This window comes from Rhinolophus sinicus, linkage group LG05 (genome assembly GCF_036562045.2).
Source record: "Rhinolophus sinicus isolate RSC01 linkage group LG05, ASM3656204v1, whole genome shotgun sequence".
Lineage (NCBI taxonomy): Eukaryota > Metazoa > Chordata > Mammalia > Chiroptera > Rhinolophidae > Rhinolophus > Rhinolophus sinicus.
The window spans coordinates 120,492,647-120,505,615 of NC_133755.1; the positions used below are offsets into that span (position 1 = coordinate 120,492,647).

Here is a 12,969-nt window from a genome sequence, read left to right on the forward strand (position 1 = left end):
CGACTGCCGTAGCCAACGTCTGTGTTTCCCATGAGGCTGTACACTGTAAATGGACATGTGACAAGGCCTGCACTGCATCTCGAGTCTGGTGCTTTTGCAAAACTAAAGTACCAAGACTTTTTTCTTTTTCCCCAGAGGGAGCAAGAAAATGGGAAGTTCAGGTTGGCGATAGCTACTTCCTGCTTGTGAAGTGCTGGTGTTTGCGCACTTCTGCTCTGTGGTTATTGAGCTGGAAGGGGGTGCCCTTGGCACAGGCGCTGAGCAGGGTTTTTTCATAATATTCAATGCAGCTTGTCTTAGGTGTAAAGAGAAGCCTAGAAACGTCGTGGGGCACGAAGGTGCTGCCCCTGGGCTTGCATCTGACTTGGTAAGTGGCCTTCGGCAACCAGCTCTTGCAGGCTCTGTAAGAGTAGCACTTCGTAGGCCGTGTTGGGTCGTGGCGAAAACATAAGCTCCAGTGCCTCACAGCCCCGCTTTTCAATCCGCTCTCCTTCACATACCAGCTGTGTGATCTTGGGCACGTTGCTTACGACAATCAGTCTTTTCGTCTATAAAGTGGAGATAATAATAGACCTGCCTCATGGGATGTTCGGAGGATTAAATGAGATAGAGCTCCAGGCCTGGCTCTCTGGCCGACTTCTTATAACTGGTCCATGTGAGGAACCCACACGTGCTGAAGTTCCCTGGGCCCTCTGTAAACATCTGATAGGAACGACTGCTCATAGCTTTGGTGAGGGAGGTGACAGAAACAGTAGCAGGTCAAGGATATCTGTTCTATAGTCTTCGATTCAAAACAGCCCAAACGAGGTAATTGTCTCTGTGGAGGTAAGATAGGAACTGCAGCGTGCCTGAAGGAGGGAAGCAGTTACAGAACTGAAATGCACCAAGTGATGAGAGGTCATGGCCCGTGCTCCACGTGGCTGTGCACCCCACCCTCGTGCAGGCACGTGTCCAGGAGGCAGTGGTGGGGTGGGCCTCTCAGCCTTTGGGTGATGTGTGGCTCCCACACTCTCCGCAGGGGTCTCCTCTGAGACAGCAGAACCAGGCTGGTGTGAGGTCTGGCTGGGGTGGGTAGTAGGCATGCTGGTTGGCTGCCATGGTAATTGTGGCTCTTCCCAAAGGCACTGGAGGGGACACAGAATTTAGCAGCAAAACCTGAGGACAGCCTTTTGTCATTTCTTCTTGTCTTCCATTAAAGATTCTAAGCTCTGTGCGTGTCTAGGGTTTCTAGAAGTTGCCGTCACCTCATAAGAGAAAGAAATAGACATTCATTGAGTATCTACTGTGTGCCAGGCGCTACGCTAGGGAGTTTAGACATTTAATCCTCAGCAAAACTGTGAGGTATGAATTGTTACTGCACCCATTTTACAAGTGAGGAAACTGAAGTACAGTGAAGGGAAGTGGCTATTCACCTGGCTAATGAGAATGGAGCCTGGGTCAGAACGGAGGTATGATCATCTCAGTAGTATTGTATCTTTGTGCCCCCCACAGCACCAGGCACAGTGCCCTGGACTCAGGAAGGGCTTAGCAAATGCCTGCTGAGTTGAGAATCAAAGGATTCATGTGACTAAAGGGTGTTCGGAAATGAGGGCAGGTGCCCAAGTGGGGGCTCTGCAAGACCAGCTGTATAAAGCAGCAGCTGGCAAGTCATCAATTCAGAATTCACTGTCATCTGGCCAGTGGCCTGCTGGCCTGCAGCCAGCTGGGTACAAGGGGTGACTTGATCAGCTTTGGTTCTTTCATTTTAGGCAATCCACCTTCCAAAGAGGTGCCAGCTGGGAAGTATCCATTCATAGTCACCTCCGATGATGGACGGAAGGTTCCCGTGGTCCAAGCCTATGCTTTTGGCAAATACCTAGGCTATCTGAAGGTCGATTTTGATGAAAAAGGAAACGTCATCACTGCACATGGAAATCCCATTCTTCTCAACAGCAGCATTCCTGAAGGTATGTGAAATTCAGAGCAATGTTCCACTTATCCAAAAATTAGATGGCTGTATTTTTTTTTTATTGTTGTTGTTAATGTTGCAAGACAAAATTGTAATACTTTTGAAGAATTGAGCTTCTCCCTTGAGTTTATCCTTTCTGTGCATAAGATTTAAAACACACCCAAAAACTAAAATTCCTCATTTGCTGCTTCAAGTCTTCTCAGCATCAGACACTATATCACTGCTTCTTGCACCTTTTCAGGCTTTCCCCTGGCCTGCGAAAGCCACTCTTAGCTCATGTTCGGAGGATTACTGAAGCAAAGGGATTCAAAACGGGCGAAGCAGGCTCCAACCCTAGTCCCATCCCCAGCAGCACTGTGCCTAGAGCAAGTTATCCCGTCTTATGGGCTTCCGTTTCTTTATTTATCAAATGAGGGGATATCTTTCTTCCTTTTTTGTCTAGGCCTCAGAGTAAAAATGCATTTTATGTCATCCATCTTGATAGAGTACACATAAACACACTGCTATGCTTCTCTCTCACCTGCCATTTACTGCTTTACCATGATCAGATCAGGGAAGGATGGGCAGTGAAGTGCCACAGTGCTCAGAAAAGCCGATGGTCACAACACAGACCTGTCAATAGCCAGAGGGAGGGGTCGGGACCAGACAGACAGGAGAACCTCAGCAGGCCCTTTGTACTTCCGCTGGCCTTTCATAGCCCACACCACCGCTAATGCTATCTTAGGTGGGCCAACAGGTACTCCTACCGATGTGATGAGTTGATGTTCGGATACTCAGCATGTCTTTCAATTAAGATCCATTCCAGGTCTTATTACCAGGAAACAGAATAGATGTCCCTAAGGAAATTTCAGTCAAAACCAAAATGTACATAAATATGATAAAGAAATGTATACTCACCAAAGTTAGGCTAAATGACGTTTGATTCCTTCTTCAAAATCTAGGCCAATGTGAGCTCTGCTTTAAATGCAAGCTGATTTTTTTGTTTGTTTGTTTGTTCTAGATCCAGGTATAAAAGCAGAGATTGACAAATGGCGGCAAAAGTTAGATAATTATTCTTCCCAGGAATTGGGGAAAACAATTGTCTATTTGGATGGCACCACTCCATCCTGCCGCTTTAAAGAATGCAACATGGGCAACCTGATTTGTGATGCTATGGTGAGTAGTCCACAGGGATGCAGGGGCTAGGCCCAGGAAGGGAAGAAAGACGCCAGGAGGGACAACCTGATCGTTAAACAGAGTATTTAGAAAGAAACATAGTGCCCAGACCAAAGCTTGGCATGGATTCATGCTGAGCATCCTGGGAAGGTACACACCTAGACTAGGGGACCATCACTTTATTGATTTGCAAGAACTGAAGCCTTTATTTTAAGATGTTCATTTTGGGATGCCTGAATTTTGTATATTGTTTTCCCTTGATATGATCTGAATACACCAACTCTACTAGTCTGAAGACGTAGACATAGAAGATAAAACACATCTGCATGGGCCTAACGTGGCCACTGTGTTTCACTGGTCTGTCCTCTTGGCTCCAGAGAGCTAGGCCTTGTGTGACTGGAACCTCCTTCACAAGCAGAGAATGACAACACACATTTATAATGATACTAGTTAAGTCTTGCAGCTGAGCAAATCACCCATGAAAAGTACCCCTCTGTCCACCTGTCAGTGGGCAGACGTGTGGCAGCCCCATGGGGGCCCTGCTCAACCAGGTCTCCCAGGTGACTCAGCCCACAACAAGCCCAGGGGGGGTTGTTTCGTGGTCTGTGCTCTGCACAGTGCCTGGGACATAACCACCATCAATAAATGTCTGCCAAGTACATGACAGCATTCACACTTTCCAAGGCACGACCAAGGCTACAAGAGAAGTAGCTAAAGACAAGCCAGTATGTGGATGTTTAGAGAAAGGTCTCTAAGGAAACACCCCAGACTGTAAGCAGTGCTTACCTCTCTGTTAAGAGACTAGGGCAAGTGTAATTAAAGTTTTGGTTTTGCACTGCATTTTTTTTTCCCATTGAGAATGTATACATTTTCTTTCCTGTAACTAAACATAAACTTTGCAAAAGAAAAGCAAGAATGAAACGGATTCTCCCCAGTTTCGGGAGGCTGTCTCTGTGCCTTTAAAATTGCCAGCTTGGGAACTGGCTGGGGACCTAGACCTGGAGGCCAGGGTTCTTATTGGCCTGAGGCCTGGAGTCCACAGGGTTTCAGTCCTGCCTTCAGGGGCGAGTGTGGCGCCTGCCCTGGGAGGCCGGCCGTGGAGGAGTGGTGGCGCGCGGAGGCCCTGTCCTGGCACCACGAGGGCTGGATTCGCTGAGGCCCTCTGGCCTGACAGTACCGGGGTCTTAGGAGAGGGGGCGCAGAGCTACTTGCTTTCCGGGGTCTGACATGGGACTGGTCACAATATCCCGGTTTGGCTTCTCAGAGCATAAAACAAGTTCTAGTTAGACTTGAGAAATCTCTGGGGAACACAGGAGCAGGGAAGCAGCTTTGTTTCTTCAGGAAATAACCAACTTCCCGGAACTGATCCTAAGGAAGAAGACCCACAGTAAGTAATGTACATTCACGCTACCGTTGCAGATTAACAACAACCTTAGACACTTGGATGACCTGTCCTGGAACCACGTGTCCATGTGCATTTTAAATGGAGGCGGCATTCGGTCACCCATCGACGAGCGGAACAACGGTAAGCCCGGCTCAGGGCCCCGGCTCAGGGCCCCGGCTCAGGGCCCCGGCTCAGGGCCCCGGCTCAGGGCCCCGGCTCAGGGCCCCGGCTCAGGGCCCCGGCTCAGGGCCCCGGCTCAGGGCCCCGGCTCAGGGCCCCGGCCCAGGGCCCCGGCTCAGGGCCCCGGCTCAGGGCCCCGGCTCAGGGCCCCGGCTCAGGGCCCCGGCTCAGGGCCCCGGCTCAGGGCCCCGGCTCAGGGCCCCGGCTCAGGGCCCCGGCTCAGGGCCCCGGCTCAGGGCCCCGGCTCAGGGCCCGGCTCAGGGCCCCGGCTCAGGGCCCCGGCTCAGGGCCCCGGCTCAGGGCCCCGGCTCAGGGCCCCGGCTCAGGGCCCCGGCTCAGGGCCCCGGCTCAGGGCCCCGGCTCAGGGCCCCGGCTCAGGGCCCCGGCTCAGGGCCCCGGCTCAGGGCCCCGGCTCAGGGCCCCGGCTCAGGGCCCCGGCTCAGGGCCCCGGCTCAGGGCCCCGGCCCAGGGCCCCGGCTCAGGGCCCCGGCTCAGGGCCCCGGCTCAGGGCCCCGGCTCAGGGCCCCGGCTCAGGGCCCCGGCTCAGGGCCCCGGCTCAGGGCCCCGGCTCAGGGCCCCGGCTCAGGGCCCCGGCTCAGGGCCCCGGCTCCGGGCCCCGGCTCAGGGCCCCGGCTCAGGGCCCCCGCTCAGGGCCCCCGCTCAGGGCCCCGGCTCAGGGCCCCGGCTCACCCGCTCACGCCCGCTCACCGCTGCCCGGCTGCTCAAGTCAGTGCCCAGCCCAAAGGGCACACACACACTTGTGTGTTCTCAGTGTGTGTTCTCACACAGAGGCAGCGGGGTAGCGTTAGTGGATCCCAAGCTTCATCTAAACTTCTGACTCACAAAGCTAAATAGGAATTGCTGCTGATTCCTGCAAAATATTGAGTCTCCAACTTGACATGTGGAAAGTGAAAGGCGAAACTGTCTTCTGTGCTGCAAAACGTATTACTGGATTAATTTTTTCTTTTAGTGCATTTACAGATATCCAGGATTATATCATATGGTGAAATAAACCAACTAGACAGACACTCAAGACGCTCTTGCAGTCTTCCCTGATATTCTGTCAAAACCAGTCAAGCTTAGTGTGAGCCCCAAGCTTGTCTCAGGGACAGGCGGCAGGGACATACTGCCTGTCTGGAGGAACTAAGTAATGCTTAACAGCCACTTAAGATCCAGCCTCAAGCCAGGACATCCAGGGCAGGGCACAGGTAACTGGAGCCACAGCCATGTAGAAGCTCCTGCCATCTTGCTCAGTGGTGGAGGGCATGGCCAGAGGTCTCTTGAATCTGTTCCCTCCCTAAGTGACAGGAACCACTTAGACACAGCTGATGGTGCCCCAATAGCCTCCCATGGCCCCACAACTCCTCACCTCCTTCACTAGTCCTAAGGAAACTGGTCTTGGCATAAGCTTATTCCCAAACTGTTTTCCTTCTTGCCTCACCTGTGACTACCCTCAGGCACGATTACCTGGGAGAACCTAGCTGCTGTGTTACCCTTTGGAGGCACTTTTGACGTGGTCCGATTGAAAGGCTCCACACTGAAGAAGGCCTTCGAGCACAGTGTGCACCGCTATGGCCAGTCCACTGGAGAGTTCCTGCAGGTGGGCGGTAAGTCACCCTCCCAGGTAAGATGGGATTCCTGCTGGTTGGTTTAGCTGCTCCTTCACCAGGACCTCTGTGGCCAGGCTTGTTCGGGGTTTCCACGACCCAACACCCATGCATAGTCTTTTAATGGCCATGGACTCCTAGTCTGCAGAAATTAAGTCCTAGTTAAAGTTCCAAGGCCCTGGCAATGAGCAATATTTGCCACGTCTGATTGGGGCATATCCAAAGCATTAACATGGATGATTTCTGGGAGGGGCAGCCTGGGGTGTAGACACATTGGAACACCTGATTCTGGTTCCACTGTGACCTGGGGCAAGTCTTCAACCTCTCTGAATGCAGTGAGAAAGCCTGCCCTGCTCATCTCATGGATTCCAGTGAAAACTAAATAAATTCTTCCCAAATTGCCAAGGACTTCTGAAACACTTTTGTCAATAATTCCACAGTCCAGTGAATTAATCTTTAAGTTAAAATTCTTCTTTGACTCTGAAACCATATTCTGGCCTCATTTTTTTTTTTTTACTGTAGATTGAGGGCCCCACTTGATGGGTGTGATTGCTTTGTCAAGTCCTCCCGCTGCAAAACACCCCACTGTGGGGCTTGAGGGGCTGCAGGAGGTGGTGGGACCCCAGCCTGCTGCCTGTAGGGTAACCCATATATTCTGCATTTTTCCAGGAAAGAGTGAATAACAGGGAAGTTGCATGTTTTGTGAAAGCCACCCAAGCCCGAATTATTACCATTTTGCAGTTTTCTAAATTTTAACAAATGTTATGCACCTCTCATCCATTTATCATTTTCCAAAGCTACTGGACCAATTCACTCAGGATTTTTATAAGATGTGGTTTCTCCCTGTAGAGTCACCCCTTGCCCATTCTGGGCCAGAGCCCATTTTCCTCCCAGTGGTTCTCAGACCTCCCAGTGGACTCAAGGATAAACCTAACCAAGTGTAGTTGCAATGTCACATCACGTCTCTTGCTGAAATTTCACTCAAGCTCAAACCAAATGAAAACAAAGCCTAGTGCCCCAATTCCAAATTTTGGCCAAAATCTCTTAGAAAACAGAAATTTCCCTTTGGATCCAGTGAAAATATACAGACTCATTTCTTTTCTAGGAATTCATGTGGTGTATGATCTTTCCCAAAAGCCCGGGAATAGGGTGGTCAAAATAGAAGTTGTTTGTACCCAGTGCCGAGTGCCCAGTTATGAGCCTCTCAAGATGGATGAGGTATACAAGGTGATCCTCCCCAGCTTCCTTGCCAATGGTGGAGATGGATACCAGATAATAAAAGACGAAGCCTTACAACATGATTCAGGTAAGCACAGCATGACTCCTCTCCATATCCCATAAGTAGTCAAGAGCAACAGAACTGGTCCAAAGAGCTACTCATGATGCCAGGAGGGGTGAAGCCAGAAACCAGATCTTGACCCTGGGGGTCTGACTCCCTCTTCTTTGTTGGAAAACAACAGCATGGCATTGGGGAGTATGTGCCCTATCCCTTCCCAGCACACATACCCATCCATCCAAGTCCAGGGGGGAAAAACACTTTTAAATGAAAACTGTTTTAAAACTCTTTTAAGTACATATAAACATATAAACTCTTTTAAGTACTATTTAAATTTTGAAATACAACTTTTGCACTTAACAGAAAAAATGCACCTCTATAATTTTAGGTTGGATGTGGAAAACTATCATATTAAATCATCTAAACTTTCTTAAAGAAGCTTTTAGTGTGAATAGATCAAGGAGTGGATGGGATATGCCCCCCGATCCCCATGTCAACACAGTGGGTTGGTGGAGCAAGTTATAGGAACCACACTTGACACCAGTCAATATTTTGGGCAGTATTGAGGGTCATTATAGCTCAGCTTCACTTTTAAAAATCCATTTGAGAACCACCTCATGTTGCTAAAAGTCCACTAACAGAATACACTACCCCTTCCTCTTCTCCATGGCAGAAACAGTGTGCTTACAAGATGTATTATATATGCACAGCTTCTCTGAATCACCAGGATAGGACTCAGCCAGCTTCCTCCTCAGCCTTATCATGGTGGACCTACCATCTTAGCTGCATACTCCAAGGAGGGTAGAAAGCAGAGCCAGGGCAAAGGGCACTGGCTGCTTCTTTCCATTCCATGATAGGAGATGGAAGGGGAGGCTTTAATAGTGTCCTCTTTAGCCCCACAGGAGACAGAGGCTATTGGCTGTACAACACCCAAACCCAGACTAATGGGTGTTGGAGAGACAGAACTCATACAGAAGGCTGAGGAAGCCTTGGGCCTAAGAGTCCTCAACCCTGGCTATATATTAAAATCATTAGGGGAGCATTTTAAATTAAATACCAGTACCTTGGCCCCAACTCTTAAGAGATTCTAATTTAATTGTGTTGGGGCAAAATTTTCTTCCAGTGATTCTAATGTATACCCAAGGGTGAGAACCACTGCAGAGATGAGTTCTTTTTTAAATATTAGAATGATATTTTACTATTGAGATTATAATTGATATACAACATTAGTTTCAAGTGTACAACATAATGATTCAATATTCGTATACATTGTGAAATGATCACCACAATAAGTCTACTTAACATCCATCACCTTAGTTTTTCTTGTGATGAAGACTTTTAAAATCTGCTCTTGGGGCAATGATCCAAGATGACAGAGTAGATATACTCTGTGCTTTCCTCATGCCATAAACACATCAAAATTACAACTAAATTATACAACAATCACCTGGAGAACCATCTGAAGTCTAGCTGAACAGAAGTTTATAACTAAGGATATAAAGAAGCCATGACGAGACTGGTAGGAGGGGCAAAGATACAAAACAGGCTGGCCCCAAACATCCATGTAGCAGATGAAAATTGGGAGGGATATCTCAGCCACAGAGGTTCCCCATGGAGGAGCAAGGCTTCACACCAGGCTTCCCAACCAGGAGTACTGGGTACTGGTGCTGGGAAAGGAGTCCCAACATCTGGCTGTGAAAAACAGTGAGGATTCCAACCTCTGGGTGGGACAGAAGGCTGCAGGAAACCCAGGCAGCCTCTTATTAAACGGCTCATGCACAGATTCACTCACAGGCTCCAGAGAAGGAACAGTGACTCGGGGAGCTTCAGAGGCATATGGGGGGTAGACAGGTGTGTGGCCTCAAGGAGTGGCATGGAGGACGGTCAGCAATTTCATCATGTAGGATTCTCCCGCTGTGCAGCCAGCAGTCAGGTGCCATCTTTCCTGTGTAGAGCCCTCCCCCATGCTTATAGCCAACTCTGAATCTGAGTGGCCTGGTGAGCTCTGCTGCTCCTCCCTGCTAACTCACTGGTACCCCACCACACCCAACTCCATACTGCACAAGGCTTTATTTGTGGCTGAACCTTACTGGAGCCGACACCCAGCAGCAGGTGGCAGCAGGCCTTGGTGTGTCTGGGAGCTACCCCAGACCCAGTACCAGTGGCAACCATCCTCGGTTCCCAGCACGGCTTCTCCCACATGCCTCCAGGTCCAGCACAGGCAGCAACCAACTGTGGATCACTTTGTAGCTCCCACCAGGTAGCCCTGACTGGTCACAGGCAGTGGCTGACCTGGGCCTGCACCAGAGCCCCTTCCAAAAGGTCCCAGAACCAACATACTTGGAGGTTGGCTACAGACCACAGCAGAGCAGTGCTGAGTTAGCCCCACAAGTTAGAACACCTAAAGGGTGGTCTGAACAGATACCAGAGCCTGCTGGGGTGACTCTCATTCCGTGTGGTAAGACCCTAAGCACAGCAGCCCATAAGCTGTGGATGAGGCCAGTCCACCTGATGATCAATCCCACTCATTAATGGCCAACAGCAATCAAGGCTCAAATTTAACAGGAGGGCACACACGAACCACACAATGGACACTCCTGAAGTACCTGGCTCAGGTGACCAGGGAGAATGTGCCAGAGCACCTACTACATAAGGCACATGGCAAGAGATGTAGCAGATCAATCTAACACAGAGAAACAAAGAGAGAGGCAGCCAAAATGAAGAAACAAAGAAATGCATCCCAAATGAAAGAACAGGAGAAAAATCCAGAAAAAGAACTAAATGACAGGGAGGCAAGCAACTTACCAGAGACAGAGTTCAAAACACTAGTTATAAGGATGCTCAAGGAACTTAGTAAGAACTTCAACGAAGAGATAGCAAGCAAACAAACAAACGACAAAAAGAACCAGTCAGAACTGAAGAATACAATAAATGAAGAATGCACAAGAAGGAATCACCAACAGACTAAATGAAGCAGAGGACTGAATCAACGATTTGGAAGACAAGGTAGCAGAAAACAACCAATCAGAATAGCAAAAGAAAAAAAGAATCCAAAACAATGAGGAGAGTTTAAGGGGCCTCTGGGACAATATCAAGTGTACCAACATTTTCATCATAGGGGTACCAGAAGGAGAAGAGAGAGAGCAGGGCATTGAAAACCTATTTGAAGAAATGATGCCTGAAAACTTCCCTAACCAGGCAAAGGAAATAGACATACCAGGAAGCAGAGTCCCAAACAGGATGAATCCAAACAGGCCCACACCAAGACACATTATATTTAAAATGGCAACAGTTAAAGACAAAGAGAGAATCCTAAAAGCAGCAAGAGAAAGGCAAATAGTAACTTATAAGGGAGCTCCCATGAGACTGTCAGCTGATTCCTCACCAGAAACTTTGCAGGCCAGAAGGGATTAGCACAAAATATTCAACATGATGAAAAGCAATGATCTACAATCAAGACTACTCTACCCAGCAAGGCTATCATTTAAAATCAAAGGACAGATAAAGAGCTTCCCAGACAAGAAAAAGCTAAAGGAGTTCATCATCACCAAACCAGTATTACAAAGAATGTTAGAGAGCCTTCTTTAAGACGAAAAAGAAATAGAAATTATGAATAATGAAATGGCAATAGCTACATATCTATCAACAATTACTTTCAATGTAAATGGATTAAATGCTTCAATCAAAAACATAGGGTGGCTGAATGAATAAGAAAACAAAACCCTTACATGTGCTGCCTACAAGAGACTCACTTCCGATTGAAAGACACACACAAACTAAAGGGATAGAAAAAGATATGCCATGAAAATGGAAATGGAAAAACACAAAAAAAACCTGGGGTAGCAATACTTATACCAGACAAAATGGACTTTAAAACAAAGACTATAACAAAAGGCGAGAAGGACCCAGTAATCGCACTTCTGGGTATTTATCCAAAGAAACCCAAAATGCTCCTTCAAGGGGACGTGTGCATCCATATGTTCATTGCAGCATTGTTTACAATGGCCAACATGTGGAGACAACCTGGGAGTCCATCGATGGAAGAATGGATAAAGAGCAGGTGGTACATATATACAATGGAATACTTCTCAGCCATGGAAGGGAATGGATTCTTGCCATCTGCAGAGGCATGGATGGACCTGGAGGGTATTGTGCTGAGTGAAGTATGTCAGCCAGAGAAAGACAGATACAATGTGATTTCACTTATATGTGGAATCTGAAGAACAAAATAAACAAACAAAACAGAAACACAGTCATAGACACAAAGAACATTTTGATGGTTGCCAGATGGGAGGAGGGTTGAGAGGGTGGGTGAAAAATTGAAAGGGATTAAGAAGTACAAATTGGTTGTTACAAAGTAGTCATGGGAATGTAGGGTATAGCAGAAGAAATATAATCAGTAATATGGTAGTAAATCTAGTGTCACATGGGTACTAGGTTTATTGGGGTGAAAGATAGGAGGGCGTTGGGGAACAGGGAGAAAAAGGTGAAGTACAAATTGGTAGTTACATATAGTCATGAGGATGTACAGCATAAAGAATATAGTCATAATATGTTAATAGCTATGTATAGTGCCAGGTGAGTACTACACTAGTCAGGGGAGGGGAATAAGAGGTTCAAATTTCCAGGTATAAAACAAGTCATGGGGATGTAACGTACAGCATGGGGAATATAGTCAATACTATTGTGATAGCATAGTAGTGTCAGATGGTTGCTGAATTTATCATGGTGATCACTTCTTTAGGTGTATAAATGTTGAACAACTATGGTGTACCCCTAAAGCTAATACAATATTGTGTGTTAGCTATAGTTTTTAATAAAAATATTTAAAAAAATGAAAAATGAGAAAAAAATCTAATAGCAACTCGCAAATATACAACACTATATAGTAAGTAGAATAATAACTGTATTTGCCATGCTATACATTACATCCCCAGGACTTCTTTATTTTATACTGGAAGCTTATACCTGTTGATCCCCTTCACCCATTTCTCCCATCCCTCACCCCTGTGCCTCTGGTAACCACCAACCTGTTCTCTGTATCTATTAGGTTGGTTTTGTTGTTGTTGAATTCTACATATAAATGAAATCATAGTGTATCTCTTTTTTGACTTACTTCACTTTGCATAATGCCCTCAAGATCCACCTGTGTTTTCCCAAATGGCAAGATTTCATTCTGTTTTTATGGCTGTGTATGTGTATATACCACAAGCTCTTTATTCATTTATCCATTGATGGACATGTAGGTTGCTTCCTTATCTTGGCTACTGAAAATGCTGCAATGTACATGGGGGTGCATATTTTTCTGACTTAAGTGTTTTAATTTTCTTTGGATAAATACCCAGAAGTGGAATTGCTGGGTTATATATTAACTCTATTTTTAATTTTTTGAAGAACCTCCATACTGTTTTCCACAGTG

The 12,969-nt window shown here is 47.3% G+C and overlaps 1 protein-coding gene across 1 annotated transcript in view; it reads left to right on the forward strand.

Annotated features, from left to right (window-relative positions):
- The window catches only part of NT5E (5'-nucleotidase ecto), a 55,784-nt gene that overhangs the window by 39,998 nt on the left and 2,817 nt on the right, over positions 1-12,969 (forward strand). The window contains exons 4-8 of the mRNA XM_019743248.2: positions 1,749-1,946; positions 2,949-3,103; positions 4,523-4,628; positions 6,125-6,274; positions 7,380-7,580. Of these exons, the coding sequence (XP_019598807.1) occupies positions 1,749-1,946; positions 2,949-3,103; positions 4,523-4,628; positions 6,125-6,274; positions 7,380-7,580 (810 nt within the window). The remainder of the gene's footprint in view (positions 1-1,748; positions 1,947-2,948; positions 3,104-4,522; positions 4,629-6,124; positions 6,275-7,379; positions 7,581-12,969) is intronic.